The sequence below is a fragment of the Ambystoma mexicanum genome, chromosome 10 (assembly GCF_040938575.1).
Source record: "Ambystoma mexicanum isolate Mex_15411 chromosome 10, UKY_AmexF1_1, whole genome shotgun sequence".
NCBI lineage: Eukaryota > Metazoa > Chordata > Amphibia > Caudata > Ambystomatidae > Ambystoma > Ambystoma mexicanum.
Genome location: NC_090932.1, coordinates 1,122,452,746 through 1,122,477,700, shown reverse-complemented (window position 1 = coordinate 1,122,477,700; position 24,955 = coordinate 1,122,452,746). Strand labels below are relative to the sequence as shown.

General features: G+C 47.0%; 1 protein-coding gene across 3 annotated transcripts in view; it reads left to right on the top strand.

Annotated features, from left to right (window-relative positions):
* Window positions 1–24,955, top strand: part of LOC138492054 (protein transport protein Sec24C-like) — a 255,965-nt gene that overhangs the window by 115,188 nt on the left and 115,822 nt on the right. For all 3 annotated transcript variants that reach the window (XM_069619003.1, XM_069619001.1, XM_069619002.1), the window contains exon 11: window positions 23,695–23,886. In XM_069619003.1, the coding sequence (XP_069475104.1) occupies window positions 23,695–23,886 (192 nt within the window). The remainder of the gene's footprint in view (window positions 1–23,694; window positions 23,887–24,955) is intronic.

Sequence of the window (24,955 nt, the reverse complement as noted above, 5' to 3'; positions counted from 1 at the left end):
CTGGGGATTAGCCCTTGTTGTGTGCCTTGGCAGTAAGGTCAGGGCTTTTACTGAGGATCTGAGGATTAGCCCTTGTTGTGTGCCCTGGAAGGAAGGGCAGGGCTCCGGGTTATGCTCCTACTGCCATTATTACTGAGGATTAGCTCTTGTTGTGTGCTCTCGGAGGAAGGTCAGGGCTTTTACTGAGGAGTCTTTAGTCAGTTTTACCAGCACTTATATGATGCTGGTGAAGAGGGCAACGCCAGAGAGCTGGAGGACGTCTGAATGGAGATTGACCTGCCCCGCCTGGAGCAAGAGCAAGCAGAGACACTTGATGCTCCATTTACGGTGGAGGAGTTGCAGGCTACCATTCACATGCTGTCTTCGGGCAAGACGCCAGGTATGGACGGGTTCCCGCCGGAGCTCTAAAGAGAGTATATGGGTGAACTTGCGCCGCCCCTTTTGCAGATGCTGGGAGAGGTGTACTAGGTGGGCCTACTTCCGGAAAACCTCCGAGAGTATATCAAAGTGCCGATACTAAAACGAGGCAAACCTCTGCTTGTGCGGATCGTACAGACCGATCATGATGATAAATCTAGATTGCAAAATCCTTGCAGCAATGCTGGCGAGCAGACTAAAGGGTGTAATTGGCACTTTGATACATTCCGATCAAACTGGCTACATCCCAGGAAGAAATACATCATGGAATCTGTGAGGTTACACCATATAATAAAGAAAACAAATGGGGGGGAAGAGGCAGAATACGCAGTGGCCACGTTGAATGCAATAAAAGAGTTAGACTGTGAGGTGGGACTGGCTGCATGCAGCGTTGCAATGTTTTGGAGTAGGGCCGCGTTTCGCGCAGTGGGTACATTTATTGTATGAGAAGCCGATGGCTTGGATGAAAACTGGGAGACACATCTCAGAAGCGTGGGAACTGGGCAAGGGAACTCGACAGGGGTGTCCACTCTCCCCCATTTTGTTTATCATGGCACTAGAGCCGCTGACGGCCTTCCTTAGAGCGGACGTCATGGAAGTCAGAATACCAGTTGGGGCGGACAAGAACATGGTTTCACTGTATGCAGACGACATGTTGCTCTACATGCAGAACCTGGAATCAAATCTACCCCAAATGCTGGAAGTACTGGACGGCTTTGCAAAGCTGTCTGGTATAACTATAAGTAAAGCAAATTCGAGGCTGTTCCCATTGCCCGGTTTGGTGGCGCTGGGGAAGCAGCACCTACCGAATTTGGGTATAGAGTGGGAGGCGGACACCTTTCAGTATTTAGGAGTGGACATTTACCATGACCCTAGGACGGAGCACGATGGGAACACTGTACGGGCATTCCGTGGAGTAGAGATACATGGAATTTTGGCAGAGACTCCCGGTACCAATGACGGGCCACACTGCAATGCTTAAAATGGTGGTGCTGCTGTGCCTGTTGTACCACTTCGTGTATATACCCTATGAGATCCTGGGAGCATTTTTTCATAAACTCGACTCAGTGGTATCTGGGGGAAGAGATGCCGAATTTCGCTGGACACACTGAGAAGGGACTACAGGGATGGAGGAATTGGGCTGCCGCATTTCGAAGCATACTATCTTGCTAGTCAATTGCAAGTTATTGCGACCTGGTTGGCCGACAGTCTCCCTAGATACTGAATTGCTGCGGGTGGAGGGAGCCGACCTAGCTGGGACGTTTGCCCTGCTGGCATTGGGACAAAGATTGTGGAATAGACTATGGAAGATGGTGGGCAGACAAGACCCGTACTCTGTCAGTATATCAGTGGCAGCAATTAGTGGGAAGAGCCGGGAGGTGGTTTGCCGCATTAGACTCTACTGGGAACCAAAGGGGGTCATCGCTTTGGGGACCTGTACCACGTGGGGACACAGCTGGGTTTCCCTGAACTCATGGACTGCCACGATATATCAGGGGGACAGTTCCTGACGTACCAGAGGGTGATCAGACTCTGGACTCCTTCGATGACCTAGCAGAGGAGGGCCACGTGGTATCTAGGCTCTATGATATGATCCTGGACTCGCTAAGCAAACCAGAACTCAAAGTGCAGGCTAATGAGAGAAGTATGTAGGCCTGGTCTTCGAGGAAGGAGAGTGGGACAGGGTGATGGTGTATACACGTAAGGTCTCTAGGAATGCCAGGCTTAAACAGCTACAGTAGCTAATCACGCACAGAGCCTACATGACCCCACATACCATCTCACAGTTCCCGGGAGTGGGAGAGCAGGGCTGCTCAAGGTGCGCAAATGGGGTAGCAGATATGTTGCACATGTTTTGTTCATGCGCAGTAATTCGGGAATTTTGGCAGGGAATTGCGAATAAAGCCTTAAAGGGTGGGATAGACATACGTGAGTGGCCGCCAGAGGCGTGCCTGCTCGAGTTGTTCCGGAGACGGCGCCCGGAACCCTATATTACAAATTAATTTTATTTATTTACAGTATATAGCGCTTATACACCGGTGCTTCAAAGTGCTTCAAGGCGGGAAGGTAACAAGGGAAACCATTAATCATTCTTAGGCCTTGAAGATTCCAAATGATCTAAACATAAAAACTAGCATACTAGGCCTGACAACATTTCTCCTAATGCAAGTGCATACTGTTGAGATCAAGCGCGGGCGAGATCTCATGTGCATCTTGGCCAAGCGCAGGATAGCACTGGCTTGGAAGTCCACATGGGGCCCCCACATAGAAGCATGGTGGGGAGACCTCTGGAGATGGGCAGAGGCGGAAACAGAAGTGTGGTACAGGGCAGTGTACAGGGGACAGAGGGAGGTCAGTGATGATGTCACAGCATGGAATGCATTGATTCAGGCGAGGTTTGCACCCTCTGATGACAAGCTGCTGTGAAGCCTATACCAAGAGGAAGGATATATAGCACGGAGGCAGCCGAGTTGCAAAGTAACAGGAGGAGCCAATAGGTGGAGGGGAGGGTAGAGGCGGGATAGGCATGACATGAATAACCTTTGTTACTTTTTGTTTACAAGTTGGGGCTGTTGCCAGTGGACAAGTATGAGCGGACACAGATTTGCTGGAGAAAGTCAGATGTAGGAATCAGACTCATGGGCACACAATAGGGTTCAGAGGTAGATACAGACAGTAATATGAGAATGCTAGATCCTTAAGAATACATATTGTGTAGAACAAAATGTGATTATTAGCTCGCCCTACCTCAGCTCTGGCGGCACACAACTGTCTGTTTTAAAAAAAATATATATATTATTATTAAGGGAGATTAACATCTCACAAAAACAAACATTACAGCAATGCGTAGTGGTAGTCACAGTCCAATGATATAACTTCCTGTTGCTGGATACATCAATATCTCATTGCATACCAATCACAAGGTAGAGAAAAACAAGTAGCCGATATCAATAATGGTACCGTCTAGTTTACAGTCAGGAGGTAAGACACCAGAGGGTCCCGTATACTTTTGGGTTGAGCCTGCGGCCCACACAGTGCCCTGTATGCCCCATCCATGTCCTTCAGCCAGACCATATCATACAGCCAAACACGATATTGGGGGGGGGGGGCAGGCTGGTCCACTTCATAAATATACATCTCGTGGCCAATATCATGCAAGTGGTCAGGAACTTTCGGCCTAGGCCCGGTGCAGCAGGGAGTCACCCAAACATGCAGCACAACAATTCACAAGGCACATCGCACCCCAGCATACAGGAGAGGACACCCGTCACCCCACCTCCCCCAGAAATCTTGCAACTGGGGCAGGACCACAGCATGTGGAGGAAGTCAGCCAAGTGCGCCCGGCACCTCAGGCACATATCACACTTAGTGGGGTTGAAGAGGTGCAACCAGTCAGGTCAAAGGTACACCCTATGGAGAGTCTTAAGCTGGATCAACTGAAGACTGGTATTGAACACTCCATTGTGGGATCGCTCGCACGTAGGGGACCATGCCTTGAAAGCAGCCAGCATACGGAAATACTGCAACCTTGTAAGGAGTTTATCCCCCCCATCATAGCCATGAACAACTCCTGAGATACAAACACTCCTTGTGGTTACGTTTCCGCCATGGTGCCTATTCCTGCCCCTTGCCATTCGTGAACCAGAGCTGTATCACAGGTACGCTGGAGGCACTCAATGTTCCAGAGCTGCCGCCCTGGGTCATATGGAAAATCCACCCCAATCTCTTAAGAATCCTGTTCCATGCGTGCACTGTGCATGCCACTTGGTCAAATTTACACTTGTCAGTAACCTTACCTGACATCAGTACCCCCTGAGCCGCAAAATGTCACACAAACCATTGTTCAATACGCACATGCGGGAATGCTGGCGATCCCGGCATCCAATAAGAGTTACAGTACACTTGCACAGCCAAGAAATATAACTCCATATCAGGTGCACCTATTCCACTGAGGTCCCACGGGAGGACCAGAGTTTCCCATCTAATTTGCAGGGATTTCGGGTGCTACACCAGTCTCACCAGCAAGGTCTTCAATTAAGTAAAAAAACGTTGCATACCCTGAAACATGTACAACAACTTGCAGACCACCAGCATTTTAGCAATGGCTACCCGACCCAGAGGAGTCAGTGGCAGCCTATACCACTTGTCCACCTTGGTTCGTAGGACCAGCAGGTACTTCAAATGATTCTCTTCCAGCAACGACCGGGAGCTCCTACTAACCCATATACCTAGATACTTAACAGACATTTGTTCCCACCTGTAGCCTCCATTGTCTCCTGGCTTGACCGTAGCCTCATTCAGAGGGAAGAGAAAGGACTTGGACCAGTTCACACATAGGCCCGAAAACCAGCCAAAAACTGCAACTTCCTGCAGCAGAGGATTTAGGTTCTTACTCGGGTCCTTGAGGTACAAGAATGCATCATCCACGCATAGAAACACCAACTCCCTGGTCCCTCCCATCGCAAGTCAGCGTACTAAGTGAAACTTCCTTAGCCTGGTTGCCAGGGGCTCTATTGCCAGTGCGAAGAGTAACGGTGATAACGGACACCACTGGTGGGTGCCTCGACCGCAGTCAAAAGCCTCAGAGTGCCTACCAAACAAGCCAATCCTAGCCTTTGCGCCAGTGTACAGCAGTCTCATTGCTGTAAGAAACTGCGCCGGGCCCCCACCACCTTCAACAGCTCAAAGAGATAGCTCCATTCAACAGAATCAAATGTCCATTCCATGTAGAGGAGAGCCGCTACTGCTTGCCCCTTGGGGTCTATCTGGGCTAGTATGGCAAACAGATGGCAGAGGTTCAGTGCAGTAGATTGCCCTGGGATAAACCCTGACTGGTCTGAGTGTATCACACCCCGGATGAATGGAAGCAATCGGTACAGAAAATCGGTACAGAAGCCCACTCAGCCCTGCCCTGGCCCCTGCATCATCCGACAAAAACCACTGCCATTTCGCCACCTTAATCTCATCCTCGAGTTCCTGGACCTGTCACCTGATAGTCTTCAACACAACTTGTTCTAAATCTATGCAGCCACCCCAAAGGACCAGCTTAAACGCCTCCCATAGGGAAGCCACTGTGTGCACCGACCCAGTGTTGTTCTCGAAGTACGTCTGCAAAATACTAACCACCTCACTGCGGTACAGTATATCTAACATGGCTCTGGCCTTAAATCGCTGGTGATGCCTGGGCACCCCTTCACTGCCCATGTTCACTGACCATAAGACAGAAAATCATCTCAAAGGGTTTTTGGCAACACAGACAGTCTAGCGTCATACACAGCACAGACAGGTGTCATGATTCCTGCCCCTCATGTCCCCAGCCCTACAAGATGTCAGGCTGGAGCCAGGCCTCGATCACCTACATGGCCCTCAAGGGCCTGTCCATCCCTCCAAAGACCCACTTGGACTCAGACTTGGCGCTTGTGGCACCAGGCTCACTCACTCCCATAGGATAACATTGGGGATTGGACTTGTAGTGCATTAATGGGGACAAGATAGATGCCCCCACATATTTATGTTCGCAGAACTGCATGTGCAGTCTAGTCTTTTGGGTGTGGTTCAGCCCAGAGACACCTGGGATACCCAGAGACTATTTAAGCCACGCCCAGGCTGAGAAACATGCTTTGTGTTTTCTGCACCTGCAGCGTGGCACTCACCGTGTTCACATCAGTCTCCAGTAGGCCTGCATCTTTCTTCTGCGCTCAGCTCCTGCAAGAACACAGTTAGGAACAGCCTTACCTTGCAGCGCTTTTGCCCATCATTCATCACTTCTTCTGTTCTGCGGTCATCTTCGGCAGTGTCATTCCTATCCCGGCCCGCCGCTTCCTAAGGAAAAGGGAAAAGAACAGAAAAAAGGCATTAGTAAGCATTCAGCAAATCTTTGCTTATTTTTAAAGACTGTACGAGCTTCAAACGCTCACCTGAATCCCAGCCGCTCTGGGGGAACTCTGTCTCCAGAACTTCTCATTCATCTGCAAGAGGGAAAAGACACTCCAGGTTAGCGTGGAAACATCTAGAGGCGCCGCATACCGCGCTTACTCACCGCATTTCTTCTTCATAACCGGAATCCACGCTGAAAACGTCGCGCCACCTAAAAGACACAGAAAAAGAACTCCGTTCAATACAAATACGAAAGGGTCACATCGCGCATCGCGCTCTCACTCACCTTCAGCGCTACTCATCTCAGCAGCACGTCGCCATCCCCGGACGCTGGCCATCATCTAAGGAAGGAAAGGAACGAAGTTAGAGAACTGTTCAAAAGACTCATTATACTTACCTGTTGGACTCTTGCCAGTGAAGTAACTAGGCAGCAATGAGCCAGCATCAATCATTGCGCCCCTGCGCTGAAAGTAGGATGGGAAGCGCACTTTCCAAGAAAACAAGGCCCAGTCTCCAGTCCAGTAGACTGCAGGGAAGGGTTCGAGGTCGTAAGAAGTCAGAAACAGGCCGAGTGACGTCCCTGTGGATACCAGGTGAGCGTTACAGCAGGCTCACGAGTATATAGTCCAAGCGAGAGGATATGCCATGCACCGATCAATAAAAGGAGTATTCCTTCACCCCAAAGTGGAGCACCCGCCACACACCCTGCATCCCCAATTCAGGCAAACACTGCCACACCACAACAGCTACTCGGGGAAGGGGGGGTTGGGGAGATATCCCCGAGGATAACCAGGAGTGATTAAAAAAACAGTCATCGACATTGGAACTGTAAATATTCACAAGCGTTTTCGGGACATGGGCCCAGCTGCTCGACACAATCACAAATCTGCCCTGAGGGTCAATGTCCTTCTCTACCAGGTGGAATCAGAGTGGCCTGTGAATGAGCGTCATAACCCCAGCTGAGTATGTAGAGTACGACGTATTATCTACTCGACCCCCCCCTGGATCTGACCACACCCTCATTTGCTCTTCCAGTCAGGTGGGTTTCTTGCAACAGAAGCTCCTTAGCGCCATGTCTGTCATGACCCTCGCCCAAAACCCCCTCTGGCAAACCCATTGGCCAGGTGGAGTCAGGAGTCGGGCCTCTAGAGTCTGGCATCCTCTTCAAAAGCTCTCATGGGGCCAGTCCTGGCACCTATGGCGCCAGCCTCATACACCATGAAAAACAATGTGCTTGGGAACTACTTTATTGTATTGTCAGCCAAAATGGAGGCATCCACATAGCCTGGTTCCTAAGAACCAAGCTATGTGGTCTAGTGTTTTGGGTGTGGTAGCCTAGGGACTACTTTACCTGGACTATTTAGTTGGGGCTATTTAAACCACACCCGAGCAAGACGACACGCTTCGCGTTACTTTGCAGCTTGCAGCGTGACGCTCACCGTGTCCAGCTATTCCCTCGAACCTCGGAGAAGCAGAACCTGCAAGGAGACAAAAGGAACATCATTAGCAGCAGCATCTTACCTGTAGTCTTCATTTTTAGCCACTCGCAGCTACTGAGAACAGCTTCCTCAAATCTGCACGCCTCCCGGACAGATCGACCTGAAAGAGGAAGATGGAGGCAACATTAAAGGAAGCAGTAGAGACATTTACAAATTACAAACTGCTCAAAAGGCTTACCTGGCTGGTCGCCTCTCAGCTCGCACCACTCCGGACATTCCACTCGCGCTGAAGAACACCACGACCTACAAGGAAGGAAAACACAGGTTAGCAAAGGCAAGACTTCGCAGCGCTGCACATAGTGCTTACTTACCGCATCATAGTGCTCTTAATGCGCCATCATTTACCAGCGGGGCTCAACCAAGCCAGTTTGCCGCGCTGAAGATCTGCATAACAAAGGAAGAAAAAAGAGACATTTTAAACAAAGAAAGGAATGCAGGATAGCAACAAAACTAAAGAACAGCAATAACACCTACCTGAACAATATCAAACGAGCCGGCGTCAATGAAGTAACTGGACCGCACTCGCCCATGAAAGACAACGCGCCCCTGCAAAGAAGGCAGGACGGAGAGCACGCCTTATTCTACCACAAGGCAGAAACTTCCCTGCAGACCACATCAGGGCAAAGCTGAGAAGCATACCAGCGAGTAACCCGGCTGGGTGGCATCCCCGTGGATACCAGGTGAGCGTAACAGAACGCGAAGCCTACCATAACAAATCCACCTGGGCACCATGGAGACATCAGAAATGGACCAATTGGCCCAATTACTAGGAGAGCTTTGTGCTGAGGTTCATTCTGCCCGACAAGAGACTAATGCCCTCGGAGAGACCTAATAGTGACCAAAGAACGCACTGAAGAGATTAGCAGGCAATACTTGCAATCACAGGCAGGACAGATGCCTCTACCTGGAAGCAATTCAACTATGCAAAACCCTGCCATACCACCCACTCCGGTACAGATCACGTTACCTGGAACAGTGCCCCTGGGACCGCCAGAAACGTTCTCGGGCGACCCACGGAAGTATGCGGCATTCATCAATCAGTGCCACCTTCATTTTCTTTGTAGGTCTGGAGCATTTCCAAACGACCAAGCTCGGGTAGCTTTTGTCTTATCATACATGAGTGGTAGTGCATCAGATTGGTCGGTGCCGTTGGTAACCCATGACGATCATCTATTACATGTCTTTGGGGGGTTCCAGAGAGAAATGGAAAAACGTTTTGCTCGCCATACCCAGGAACAAGCAGTTGACAATGAACTCTTGTCCCTCCGACAGGGGAATCAGGACTTGCTACCTTCAACAGATTGGTTGCCGAAGCTAGGTGGCCAGAAAACAAAAGAACCACGCTATTCCATTGAGGCTTACAAGGCGAATTAAAGGACGTCTTAGCCCAGATGGTTGATCCTCCCAGAGACTGTGCAGAATTCATAAATCTGGTCGCGCAGCAAGACCATCGGTTGCAGGCCCGAAAGGCATACCGGTCTAAGACAGACCGTCGGACCATGTCTGTTCGACCAAGGGAAAACACACCCAGTCTACCTGAAAATGCTGTAGAACCCATGCAGATTGGAGGGATACGGCCTCCATTAACAAAACAAGAGCGGGGCAAAAGAAGCCAACAACAGCTTTGTTTGTATTGTGGGAAACCAGGACATTTCCTAAAGGACTGTCCAGTAAAACCCCCAAGAAGAACGGTCGGGGCCACAGAGAAGGATGAAGCTAAGGAATCGGAAAACTACCAAGCTCGACAAACGTAGAGGTCAGTTTGTCGAGTGCTAAGAAAGAGTTGCTGACCTCGCACTTTGCAATTGCAGTGATCTCAATTAACCACCAACAGTCGTCAAGAATGCATGCCGTTGAAGCATACATCGATAGCGGAGCAGTTGGAAATTATATTGATCAAGAACTGGCAGCAGAGATGGGGCTTCCTTTGTGTTCCAAGCCAACTAAGGTAACCACCGTGGATGGGACAGAAATCGCTTCCGGACCAGTAACCCAGTGCACAGCCAGGGTAACCTTGCTGTGCCAGGACGGACATCGGGAGTCTATTTCATTCGATCTCATCAAGGCACCTCAGTTCAGGCCAATACTAGGGATGCCATGGTTGGTTGCTCACAACCATTTGATAGACTGACGGGCACGAAAATTAACCTTCCCTGGTGACTGCTCCCCTGCCTGCTATTACCAAGAGGAGAAACCTGACGTCTCTATCCCCATGACTCCCGGAGCGACAGTATCAACCCTGGGAGCAACTAATACCTTGCCAAGTGAATACCATGATTTCCAGGATATTTTCCGAAAGGACCAAGCCAATACATTGCCGCCGCACAGGCCCTATGACTGTCAGATCGACCTTGTTCCTGGTGCACAAATCCCTTGCGGCAGGATCTACGCTCTCACAGAACCAGAAAACCTTCCTTTGAAATCCTATTTAGATCAGTACCTTTCATATGGATTTATCCGTCCTTCGAAGTCCCCCGTAGCCAGCCCTTTGTTCTTCGTACTGAAAAAGGAAGGAGACTTGAGAACCTGTATTCACAACCGCTCATTAAACCAGATCACTGTGAAGAATCGCTACCCCTTGCCACTTATCCCTGAGATGCTAGACCAAGTTAAAGATGCCCAGATTTATACCAAATTGGACCTTCGAGGAGCGTACCCCCTGGTCCAAGCCAGAAAAGGAGATGAATGGAAAACCGCCATCTGTACTAAGTACGGCCTGTTTGAATATCAAGTCATGCCCTTAGGGTTATGCAACGCTCCTGCGGCATTCCAATATTTCATGAATGACGTCTTAAGGGAGTTAATTGATGTGTGCGCCTTAGTGTACATAGAGGACATCTTAGTATACTCCGCCTCGGAACAAGATCATGTCAGGAACGTTCGTTCAGTCCTCACCAACCTCTGTCAACAAGGCTTGTTTGCAAAGCTTGAAAAATGCTTTTTTCACGTCACCGAAGTAGAATTTCTTGGTTTTATCCTTACTCCAGGAGGCATCAGAATGGACATGCACAAGGTAGATGCCATTCTGAAATGGCCTTCACCAACGTCTCTGAAAGGGGTACAAAGCATACTGGGTTTTGCAAACTTCTACCGCCGGTTCATCCCAGACTTCTCTCAGGTTGTGCACCCAATCACAGTACTATTACGAAAAAACAATAAAAAGTTTGCTTGGACAGAAGAAACCTTTCAGGAACTTAAACAAAGGTTTACCTCTGCTCCAATCCTGCAACATCCTCGTCCAGACCTCCCTTATGTCGTTGAAACTGATGCGTCCAGTCTCGCAATGGGGGCTGTCCTTTCACCCAGAGACCCAGAAACCGGCCAGGCACATCCTGTGGCCTTCTGGTCGAAAAAGTTCTCACCTCGAGAGATCATTTATGCCATCACGGACAAGGAACTCCTGGCTATCAAATCCGCCTTTAAAGCCTGGAGGCACTACCTTCTGGGGGCCAGACACACCATTACAGCCATCACAGACCACCGAATCCTGCAATATCTCAAGACAGCCAAGGCCCAGTCCTCGCGCCAATTAAGGTGGGCCCTTTTCTTCGCCAAATATGATTATGTAATCACATTTCGACCAGGAGTCAGAAACGGAAAGGCGGATGCCTTATCTCGCATGGGCATAGATGAAATAGTATATACAATTCCACACCCAGTACCTATTATACCTGAAGACAAACTCTTGGGTATCACGACAGCCTTAACACAAGCAGAACTACGAAAAGAAATCCAACCGACAGTGAATCCTGATGCCTAACTCGCATGGCAAACTCAAGGAGAACAATATACCATCAAGGACCATCTACCCTTTTTTAGGGACCGCCTATATGTACCCAAGAAGTAATTACAACAGCATATTATTTCAAACTATCACGATTCACTGATCGAAGGGCATCCAGGGATCGCAAAAACCCTAGCTAAGGTGAAAGAGAACTTTTGGTGGCCTACCTGGTGTAAGGACATCATTCAGTATATTCAGTCCTGCGGTGTCTGCGCACAAAATAAATCACAGAAACAAAAAGCATCTGGTCTCCTACCATTCGTCCAGTTCCATGGCACACTCTTTCCCTTGACTTCATCACTGATCTACTTCCAAGCCAAGGGTTCAGCACCATCCTTGTAGTGTGGACTTATTCTCGAAGATAGCCCATTTTATTCCTCTCAAAGGCCTCCCAGACGCAGCCACTTTTAGCAAGTGTTCCCGGAGAGTGTGGTCAAGCCACATGGCTTCCCTCCCTGATCGAGGCAGCCAGTTTGTTTCAAACTTCTGGAAAAAATGTTGTGCAATGGCGCAGATCGACGTTCGGCTATCTACCAGTCACCATCCCCAAACGGACAGCCAAACCGAGAGAACCAATCAGACACTCGAGCAATATTTACAGTGCATGCTGCACCACGAACAAAGGAATTGGAAAGACCTACTATGGATAGCCGAATATGCATATAACAATTCTTTGCATTCAAGCACGGAACAAACGCCCTTCTATACCCTTTATAGCAGACATCCACGTACCTCTGAACTAGACCTTCCAGCCAGCTTTGAATGCCAGTGGTAAAGACTCTACACACAACCATTACTCAGGCTTTCAAAAGGGCAAAGGAACACCTTATTCATGCCAAAGAAAAACAAAAAAGATTCGCCGACCAACACCGGAAAAAGGCCCCTGATTATCAAGTAGGAGACAAAGTTTGGTTAGCCGCTAAATTCGTACCCATCAAGGGAACCCAGACCTTTCATCCCAGATTCTAAGCACCCTATACCATTAAGGCAATTACCAACCCAGCAGCCGTAAAACTGGATTTACCACCTAATCTGCACATACACCCGGTATTCCATGTGTCCCTCCTGAAACCAATGCAACCCGGCACACGGATTGGGACACCACCTAAGCCCATACTTGTTGACGGAGAACCAGATTTTGAAGTCAAAGATATCTTGGACTCTAAATACTCTAGGACCAAGCTATATTATCTCGTCGATTGGAAAGGATTTGGACCACAAGATAGATCCTGGGAGCTCAGTGAGAATATCCACGCACCACGTCTAATCAGAGAAATTCCATTGGAATTTTCCCAACCAAACCAGGGCCAGACAGAAGGAACACCATGGGAGGGGCCTTAGGGGGGAGTGCTGTCACCAGGCTCATACACCATGAAAAACAATGTTCTTGGGAACTACTTTATTGTATTGTCAGCCAACATAGAGGCATCCACATAGCTTGGTTCCTAAGAACCAAGCTATGCGGTCTAGTGTTTTGGGTGTGGTAGCCTACGGACTACTTTACCTGGACTATTTTGTTGGGCCTATTTAAACCACACCCAAGCAAGACAACACGCTTCGCGTTACTTTGCAGCTTGCAACGTGACGCTCACCGTGTCCAGCTATTCCCTCGAACCTCGGAGAAGCAGAACTTGCAAGGAGACAAAAGGTACATCATTAGCAGCAGCACCTTATCTGCAGTCTTCATCTTTAGCCACTCGCAGCTACTGAGAACAGCTTCCTCAAATCTGCACGCCTCCCGGACAGAATTACCTGAAAAAGGAAGATGGAGGCAACATTAAAGAAAGCAGTAGAGACATTTACAAATTACGAACTGCTCAAAAGGCTTACCTGGCTGGCACCACTCCAGACATTCCACTCGCGCTGAAGAACACAGCGACCTACAAGGAAGGAAAACGCAGGTCAGCAAAGGCAAGACTTCACAGCACTGCGCATAGCGCTTAGCGCTCTTAATGCGCTATCATTTACCAGCGGGGCTCAACCAAGCCAGTTTGCCGCGCTGAAGCTCTGCATACCTAAGGGAGAAAAAAAGACATTTTAAATAAAGAAAGGCATGCAGGATAGCAACAAAACTAAAGAACAGCAATAAGACCTACCTGAACAATATCAAACGGGCCGGCATCAGTGAAGTAAGTGGACCGCACTCGCCCAAGAAAGACAACGCGCCCCTGCAAAGAAGGCAGGATGGAGAGCACGCCTAATTCTACCACAAGGCAAAACCTTCCCCGCAGACCACATCAGGGCAAAGCTGAGAAGCATACCAGTGAGTAACCCGGCTGGGTGGCGTCCCTGTGGATACCAGGTGAGCGTAACATGTCTCTCACAGTAATGAATTACCTTACGGCATTTGCGTGAGTTATTCAGCCCTCTCACATTTCAACTTATAATTTTTGCAACCAGCCATGGCTCCGTAGTATCAGGCTCCCATTCAGCTGTATATCACCAGGACCTAGCCCCCCTCCCCCACCAGCACTGTTAGACTATGCACCACAAGAAGACGTGAATCAATTTTCAAAATTAACTTTTCCCGAACCATTTGCCCCTCCTCCCGACCACCCTCCCCTACACCCCTCAGCTCCATCCCTAACTCCCCCATTTCACCCACACTGCCCATCCCCAAGTAGCAGTGAAATTCAACCACCCCGTAGACCACCAAGCCTCAACAAAACACATCAGGGCATCCGCCTGGGGGCCCCAAGCTCAGCGACCTCACACAACCACGCACTCCAAGACCACCCCCAGGTGGAGGAGGCCTATCACCTTCAGGATGACTAGCAGCAGGCCCGTTTCATTACAGTATAATATTACCATCATGCCGTGTACGAGAGTTCCAGCAGATTGTTACAACAGGGTCTAGCAATAGTCTCCTGGCTCAGCACAAGATCAGCTCACCATTCAAACCTGTTGCCACCCACACCGGGTCCAGTGCGGGAGGGGTCATCGGTCAAGGCCACGTCGTTCCTAGGACTTGGGAAGCATATCCACAAAAATGATAGCCCCATCCGGGGTTTTAAAGAATTAAGTCTTGTTCCTGTGGATCAATCGTAGCCTCGATGGGTATAGCATCGCATATTCCACTCTCTCACAACAGTCTCTTGGCGGTGAGGAAGGATAGTCGAGCCCTCTGAACAGACGGAGTGAAGTCCTGATTAAATGAGACTTTGGCATTTTTATATTGAAGCTCACACAGTTCCCGTGCCCTGCACAGAATGATGTCCCTGTCCCGGTAGTTTAGAAGGCGGGCGATGACTGGGCGGGGATTCTGTCCTGGTCTAGGCTTTTGATTCGAGATCCAATGTGCTCGTTCCACCAGGAACTGTGTTGACAGTGGAGGATCATTCAGCACCTCCCTAATAAAGGCTTCCATGAACACCTCCATATTCTGAGCAGGCACCGATTCCAGGATCCCAACCACTCTGATATTGTTGCGCCTGGATCTCACCTTGAGGTTCCCATTTTTGTCTTGGATGTCTCTCGCCTAAGTCTGCAATCCCTGAATCACCCGAGTCACCTCGTTGCTGGTGTCTTCCCTGACCCAAACCCTATGTTCCACTTCCCGAGTGCGGCTGCTCTCCTTCTCAATTCTGTTCTGCATGCGATCCATCTTGTACTCCATCACATCCAGCTTGGTATTCACAGAGGCAAATCCACTCTTCATTTCCGCCAGCACTAAGCTCAGCTCTGAGGGAGAGCCAGCAAGCCCCCCCCCTCAAAAACGGCAGGGATCCGCCTTCCTTACCACTCTGCCCCGCGGTTCTCATCTTGCTAGCGCACAGCGCTAGTCCCTTTTTTTCCGTGAACGACAGGCGGCCTTGCCTCTTGTTGTCTTTAGCCATCATCTTCTAGTCCACATTTCGCTCGGATCTGGGGGGGGTTGCCTCGCAGGTTGCCTCTCTTGTGGAACCTCCGCCCTACTAATAAAATCTAACGCTAGTGGCACAAGTACAGTCTGTCAGACAAGGGCCCAGCAGTGGGACATAGCACCTGATGTGTTTGTAAGTAAAGAGTATATTAACCACCGCTTTGTGTTATCAGCCGAGGCCAGGCCCAGCCACACTGCAGGCGTTATCACAGAGCCCACAGTTTTCCTCCACTGGTTCCACAAACGCCCCGTTGAGCTGGCAGTTGGGCCACGTATCTCCCCACCTTTTGGCGCAAGTTCACTGTGCGTTTGACCCCTTCCTGAGCATTACCTGGCACCCCACTAGCAGAGGGGTGGGGGCTGCCTCTCCACAAGCTGGGATAGCAAATTGTGTGTGTGCGGGCCTGGAGTGGAGCCCACCAACACGAGCTAGGTCCAGTCTTCTGCTCGCCGTAGGTACTCCACCCTTCACTGGCCAATGTCCAGCATTATTCCCACACCAGTCTATCCCTCCAGGCGTGACTGCAGCCTCATGCCACTCAGCTCGCTTTAATGCTTCATGCAGCTACCACAGTGGGCCCATGAGAGCTTGTGGCACCCCTTGGTTTCAGGACAGCGACTGAACTCCGGTGGGGGGTCGCCAGATCAATACAATACAACCTCACCGGTTTATGACCGGCACCCCCAGCTGTGTACACGGCCCCACCACTTCGGCACACCAGCACTGCAGTTCCTCACGCCAGTCCCTGGCTGCTATTGGGCCGGCCGCTGAGGGGCACCGAAGGTGTGCCTCCCACCAGTCGGGAACACAGCTGCTCCTCCCCATAGCTGCTCCCGCTTCTATATCAGCCTCACAGGGCAATGCGTGTCAGCTTCCAAGCCGCTGGGCGGTTCATCTCTCGGCACTGCTCCAATGTGTCTCAAGGAGCAGGTTGACCCAGCCACTGGCTGGCAGGGGACTGGGGAAAGCTACACTCCAACCATCGGAGCTCAGCAAAGATCAGGTCCCATAGCCCCAAACACAAGCAGCAGCCGCACAAGTCCCCTGCCGCTTTTGGTACACTATGTGGAACTCTCGGCCACGGTCATTAACTTGTCTTGGCCCCCTCCTCAATGCCTGTTCCATGTAATAATGTCGCCACAGAAATCTCGCCATGCAAAAATATCGCCGACAAATGGGCGTTTTTTTGTGGCGACATTATTGCATGGAACATGCGGGGGACACCCCCGCAACCCCCAAACTTTTTTTTTTCTTTCTTTTTCTTTTTACATTTTTTTTTTTTGCCCCTGTCACCATATATATGGTCACCCATATAATATCGAGGCAACCTTTTCCCGGCGATATTATTTACGGCGACCATATATATGGGGATAATATTACCTGATACCCTGCACTCTTGGAGCTCCGAAGTAAGTGGCCACCTTAGACGCGAGCACCCCCCCCCGTCCCCAACTGTCTGTTTTATTATGCTTTTATTGTATTGTTCTATGTTGAAGAAATGCAATTAAGAGGTTTAAAAAACAAAAAAACAACTCTGTAGCTTTCATCGACCTCAGTTCAGCGGTCAACACTGTAATGCATGAGGTTCTGTGGCTGAAGTTGAAGAAGTAGGGTATTCCTGCAGGGCTACTAAGCAAGATCATTGCCTACTTTTGTGGGCCTAAAACAGGGATTCTTTTTAATCTTTATCTTGCAGCCCTTTCTCAGGAGTTGGCCAAATATCTCCAACCCCCCCCCCCCCCCTACTTGGGACTAGGCGAATCCAGTGGCTTGGATACGCCGACGGCCTGTTGATGATAGATTACACTGCGAAGCGGCTTCAACACCAGTTGAACAGACTTGACTGGTACGCCAAGAAAAACTGCCCAATAATCAACTCTTAAGAAATCTAAAATAATTATTTTGAAATTTCAAACATGGAAAAGTGTCTCGCAGTGTTTCATGGTGTATAGGCGCACACAAATTTGATGTTGTTTCCTCCTACAATTACTTGGGGGTTACCATCGACGATAAATTATCCTGGAAATCTCAAATGGACAAGCTCAATATTAAGGTAGGACAGCAAATGAGAGTAGCACGTCATTTGCCATTCACCACAGAGGTTAATCGTTAGATTCCATCATTAAAGTCTATCAAGGTGAGTATCCCCCACTTATATTGTATGGAGCTGAAATTTGGGGCCCTAAACATTTTAAGTTCCTTAGGAGGCTCAAATAGCATTGGCCGAAGATGCTCACAAAAAAACCTGCCAGTCTTCCTGTGAAATATCTTTGTGGAGCTGGGGCTTAGAAGCATTAATTGCCAGCTAAATAAATCACTAACTAACTTATATTGGAAAAGTGCTAATAGCCCTGGTAATTCGTTGCTCCACATTATCTCTGATTTAACTCATCACCCTATGATCGGCTTTGAGAAATTCTGCCTCTTGACACTGGTAACCAGAGCAAAAACTGTGTGTTCCATAGTAGGCTCCGATTTGGTAGACATGTCTTTACCACATTTCAAGACTATCCTCAAAAGAGAATTAGGGAATTCAGATCAAGAACAAATTATTACAGATCTAGCTAGTAAAACCCGTAGTGGTGAATATGTCCATCAACACACCAGTCTGGCTAACAACCCTCTTGCTTGTCACAATATCCTTAAAATTCCCTTTTGCATGAGTATTTATGTCTTAAATTCAATTTAGGCCCCACTTTGTCTGCCCAAGGTAGTAGATTAGGAGTAGAAAATAAGAGATTGTGTGAAAGCTTCACGGTGGAAAAGTACAAAGCATCTCATGACCGAATGTGCCAGTCTAATTGCAGTTTATACCGGATGAATTTAGATTGTGGTAGGGCTGTGCCTGCTAACTGTTGTTACAACTGGTTTTGGGTGAGACTTTGATGGTAATAACACTGTGATTATTTATCATATGATGAATATGTCGGAGTTGATCAAATGGAAACTGACCATTTTGACAAGCTAATGAGGTCTACATGTCCATGGGATCAAGAATTGACTGCGTCACTTAGGAGCACTTGGCTATGTATTTAGGAGCTAAATGTTATTGTTTATTTAATGATTTATTGTGTTCATAATGATTTGGTTTATTGCACTTATCAATGCATTTTATTGCTGGATGATTGATACACATTGTTTTTTGGCTGTATACAAAGCTCATTTTGTTTAGTTGTATTATTCAAAATGAATGTGTGTACTCCGGTCAGAAGCTGCCGTGAAGTAGAAAAAACGACCAAGATTGAATGGTTTGGAACATTTTATTTGTAAAAGCAAAGCACAGCATGCAAAGGGCACACAGGAAAAGAGCTAACACGTTTCACGCTCGCAGAGCGCTTTATGATATATATATACCTTTGCAATTTATAAAATACTGAATTTTGATTTCGGTCCTAAACTCATCTATATATGGTTTAGTCTGACCTAATGCATATTTACACATACTGTTATTACCACAATTTTTTTTTAAGTAAAAGATAGCTTATTTTGAGGATATTGGCTCACATTTATTGTCTGCGGTTTGGTTCCAATTAATGGTAACTTGACATGTCGTAAATCATGTAAGTAGCTGAACTGCTTCCAGTGACTTACTGGAGAATATATGATACCAAAGTCATAGCTTTTAGAAAGTGAAATTTATTTTTCAGTTTATGTCCTGTGTCTGCTCAGATCATGAAAATATCATCTATGAAGTGAGTCCATTTGACTATATTATATATCATACTTCTCAACACATGTACTTCTTCAACCCTAGAGATAGTGCTCATCTTGAAACTATTGCCACACCACACATGTATTGATATATCCTTGAAGTGAGCACAAAACGATTGTTTTTAAGCAAATCTATAATCATTATCATTTCAGTATAAAATGAAGCTGATCTTTTTTGCATTGTGAAATTCTATTGCATTTATCGCTAATGTAGTATCTATTGATGTATAAAGGGACACAGCATCCAACTTTACAAGCCAATAAGACCCTTTCATTCCATTGTACTACGTTGATTCAAAATGTGCCTACTGTCATGCACATATGAACACTGAATATAGGCTGCTATTGGTTCCACTATAGATGACATTCCACTTACAATTGGAGAAACTGATGGTAATTCTGTTTGGTTTTATGGATTTTTGCTAAATTGTCATGGTAGTTGGATTTTTTTATTACCAATTGTTCTTCATCTTGTTGGTGATCATCCCATCAGAGACATAATGACTTGTTTTGCATTCTACTTTGTCTTATAGGTGCAATGTAGTGTATTGTTCCATTTGATGGTACCAGCCTGTTGTATAAAACTCAAGTTGGCTATTCATTCAGTTTTTTACTTTGTAATTAGAGGATATCATTTATCCCCTGGCCAATATAAAAATGTCTATTTTTCCTGCAGGGAGCAGTGTGTATTGAACACAGTAATTTTAACTGGTTCACGTTGGGTGCAAATTCAACATTGTATTTGTTTTAGAAATTGATTAGACAATTTAAGAGCACATTGAGTATTCATATGCTTATCTTACCTTTTTTAAACATATACAGATGGTCTATATCTGGGTTCACATTCAATTCAGCAAACCAGATCATGTTATTTCTGTCCAATAATTAGTAGCAAGGAAACAATAGGGCAGTGACTCTCAATTCTAAAAAAAACTATTGTGATTTACATACTCACCAATTGGAAGACATTTCAGATTTTTCCAAGATGAAGAAAATATCTGGCTAATAGAAAACCTTTCTGCATCTACCAATATTGTCTAAATGCCTTTCTGGGCTGAGTTTTGTACTCCTATAGACCCGTCCTGCAAGCAGGGGAAACCTTTAACTTTGAATGTAGGCAACTTTGGGTAGTAGAAAGAAGAGTCTACACGTATGCGATTGGCAGAATAGGATTTATTTTTAACGCAGTATTGTTGACACATGTGTTGCACTTTTTCATGTCTCATGGCAAGTTTAAATTCTTTATGGTGAATTTACAACAAAGAATGTGAGAGCAGCCCTGCAATGCATTACCCCACATATGAGACTGGCAACCAAAATCTCCATGAAATTTTGTTTTATTTGGCAAGAGCTTTGCAAAAACACCGGGGAAGGCTCAAAACACACATGGCATTGCTTGTAAATGTTCTAGATTGTGGTGGTATTATTTTTCTGCTACAACGTGTCTATTGTTAGCCGAACACTAAACCCCTCACCCAAGCTTTGCCAAAGACAACATGATACTGATGACAGAATCAGCTTAAACAGCACAGTGCATAGGCAGTTTTTGCTGCCTCATACACCAGTGGTCGAAGTGTACAAAATGAAGTAGTGGAACTATGTTCCCTGCTGGCCTGTCCCCTCTCCCCCACAAACTTCATCCCCACACCCCCTCCCATGCATCATACAAACCCCTTAACAAATGTGCCTGCTGTTTCAGGGAGCATTCAGGGCAGTGCAATGCACTGAAGTGCAAGTTTCAACTTCTTCATACAGTTTTATTTTAAAATGAAACCCTTCTGAAACAGTTTCTTTTTCAAATAAAAGTATAGTAACAGTAACACTCAATTATAAAAAAAAGGTAGAGGAGAACCGTTCCCGCTAAACTCCCTACACTGCAACTCTGCATAATACAAACACATCCTGCCCCTCTGGACACAACTGCTGCCAGAGGTATGGTTAAGTGGTAAAAGCACTTTTAAGTAGTAGCTTAGCAAGGCAGATTGGCAGGAGGTGGGAATACTACAAAACAAGGGATGTCTTTACACCATCATGGATAGTCACTTGATCCCCGTTTTGTTTCATTAACCTCTAAATAGTTTTCTGTACCATATGATGTAATTTGTTGTTTAGCGCATTGACGAAAGCGCTTTATAAATCCCAATAATTCACTAAATGGATAAGGAAGGTATACAGGCAGAGTCTGTACTGCCCGCATAGCTCCCTTATCTTACCTCCCTCATACCTGCACAGAAATATTATTGTGATCGGTTGGGCCACACCACTCCAAGTCCCCTCATTGCTCCGCAAGTCCTTGCCGGAAACAACCGAAACATAACGCTCCAAAGTTTACGCCCTCTGATACAGAACATCCTAGACCCGGCTCCACTAACAAGGCGTTATTCACCGCTGCTGCCTCTTCCTACAAATCCGCCATCCTCAATGCAAAAAAGGAAACCTATGACAACCGAATTCTCAACGCCAATTCCAAAACTAAAGAGCTCTTCAGTATTCTTAGGGAACTTGAATCCCCAGCACCACCATCCGAAACTTGTGTGAAAGATGCTGATTGGTGTGCTAATATACAGAAAGTCCTTGCAGACAAAATTGCCATGCTTCAATCTAAAATTGAGCAAAAAAGGATCAGCCTGGCCAAGAACGCCAACCCTTCTCCCCTTGCCCCCATCCATTGCACCTCTGACTGCCCCTCCTTGACATTCTCACTGGTCTCTGCTAAAGAAGTGGAAAAGATCATTAATACCGCAAACCCTCCAGATGCCAAGGAGATCTTTGCCCAGCGGCAATCATTTAGGAAGGCGCTGAGGATTTGGCCCCCTTCATCTCGGCACTAATTAACTTTTCCTTCCAGACCAACACAGTACCCAACAACCTTAAGGAGGCATGGGTCATGCCTCTGTTAAAAAAACAAAAGTTGGACCCCAATCCCCCACCAACTGTAGGCCCATCACTACCGTTCTCTACATCCTAAAGATTCTAGATAGAGTGGCGTATCTACAAATCCAGAAACATTTGGAGGACCACAACCTACTGGGCATCAGACGATCAGACTTTAGGCCAAGACATGGAACGGAAACAGCCCTCTTGGACCTAAAAATCCAAAGGGATGAGGCCAAGGACAAATGGTAAGCTTGCCATGCTCCTGCTGTTAGACTTATCGTCAGCGTTCGATCTTCTCGATCATCAGATCCTCACTGACCACCTGTCTACAACAGCTGCTTTCTGTAGCAACGCTTCTACCTGGATAGAATAATTCCTGTCCAATCGCACTACCAGAGTCTTCGCACCATCTGCCTCAGCTGACCCAATTGCTTGTGCGTCTCGCCAACGCTTTACAACATTTTCACTAAGCTCCTTTTTGACCGTCTTGATAACCTGGGTGTCACATACACAAATTACGCCGATGACACTCAAGTTCTCATCATGCTATCAGGGTGCTATGAAGATGATTGTAAATGTATTAATGAGATATACCTGACATGGATGGCAGACCATAGCCTCTGCCTTAACGACGAAAAAACTGAGCTCTTGATCGTCGGCTCCCAAACATGCCTTAACAAATTAGAACCCCGCTATGCATCCATCAACATCGATGGAAACCCGATCAGAGTGGCCAAAGAAATCAAAACCCTGGGGGTATACTTAGACTGTACCCTCTCTCTGAAAAAGTAAGTGAATGCCACTGTTTCCTCCACTGCCTACACTAACAAGCTAATTAACGCCTGCAAGTCATTCCTCTCACCTAGTAGTTGCATTACATTAGCCAGGGCACTAGTGTTATCCATAATTGACTACTGCAACACCCTCTTCCTAGGCACCTCTGAACAGAACCTCAACAAACTCCAGATCCTTCAAAATAATGCCTGAAGATCGGCACTAAGCATCCCTAGATCTACTCACATCGCTAGCTTCAGACAGAACGTCCACTGGCTACCAGTATGGGATAGAATCGCCCTTCGTACGCTCGTCATCACCCACAAATGCCTTTCAAACTCAAGTATTCGTCAGATAAAGTCAACAAATGCCAACCAGCTAGACAACTAAAGCTGTGTACTCACACTGCCTTACCATTCCTAGATTCCACCTAAAAATAGCAGGGCGAGCGAGCTTCCCTGTGTTTGCCGCCAAACAGTGGAACGCCTTACCCCTTAGCCTCAGAATGGAACCTTCTTTTTGGACCTTTAGAGCCAAAGTAAAGAGTTGGCTCTTCAGTAAGAAACTTGAGTGATCAGCGACATCACCCTTCAATATACCCTGCCTGCTATTTCTCTCTGTCTTCTGTCTTCTGCAGTACTAGCAGCCCTGTATTGTAACTGATTCTCTCGAACCCATGTAACCTTGGTCGACCTGCACTTGTTGTTGTTGTTGTTTTTGTAGTTCTAAATTGTCTGTAACACTCATACCTTTTTTGGCACCCAGTTACCTGAGTGTTCGGTGCGCAGTACAAATAAATAAACTATACTAAACTAAACATCAAAGGGCGGGAGGGTTGAGAAAATCAAGCTGCTTGTTCTTTCTCACCACCTGGTGCCTTATTTCATTTCAGAGATTCTAGAAACAAGCCCAGAATGCCCCGTGTTGGCATCCTCACCTACGACCGCACTGTCCACTTCTACAACCTAAACTCACGCCTGACCCAGCCCCAGATGTTGGTGCTCACTGACCCGGCCGATGTGGAAGTGCCCCTGCGGGAGGGCCTGCTAGTGTGCCCCAGTGAGTCGAGAGACATGCTTATAAGGTGGGTGAAAGCCACGGCTGTTCAGTTACTGTCTTTTCAAAACCATGTCACCATTGCTTAACAACACTCCAAAAGGAGAACACTTGCTTACATGTCAATGTTCCAGCTTGTGAGAGAGCCTGCTGTTTTTCTAGCAAATAAGTTGATGTATTTATATATAAATATATATATATATTTTAAATCAGATTATATGATTTTTATTCCAATACAAAAGACACAATCATGTGTCAACAAAATAGGGTTAGAAATGAGTGCAATATCCTTGGCTAAGCATAACTGAATCTCGTCTTCTGCGAGGTCCCATAACATACCAACCAAGACTCTTGCAAATGAACTAACTCTTTTAATGCAGCAACATTGACTGCCTGTCGGAATCACCCCACAACCAAATTCTCCCAAATACCAGAAAACCAACATTTTCTAATCTTTCACAAGACCCCACCCCCTCACTAGCCCTCCCTCCCCATTACAGGAAGCTAACCAAATAACGTTGTCATTCAAGATGCATTGGGTACTGAAAATGGGTTGATTTAAACATTTTTAAAAATCATCAATGTCAATATCCATGTTCTGGGTGAACATTTTTATTTATTTATTTAATTCACATTTTTAAAGCGCTCACACAGCCCGCAGACATCGAGGCGCTGTTACAGGAATTGTTTTGTTTTTTAGTTGCGTAATTGTTTTTTTTGTCTTAGTTGCGTATTAATAACGCGCTTAAACACCCAGAGGTTTCTAAGCGCAGGCCCGGGGATCAAACCTGTGTTGCTTCATGTCGTCTTACTTCCAAGGCGTGCACGCTGCCGCTGAGCTATCCTCCCGGGACAACTGATCTCACTTGTGATGTTCCTTCCTGAATGCTGCCTATCTCGAAGTGCTCACCTTGGACCACAGAAGGAGTTCGACCTTAATATTCAGTGTGATTCTTGTAACCGTTAGTCCCTCCGTATTGTGCAATTTACAATCTTTCCCCAAATAGGAGTATTTTTCCAAACAATTGGCAAACTCTGGCTGCCAGCAATATATAGTGCACCATATGGGAAGGGACATTGAGTCCATCTCTCTGGAA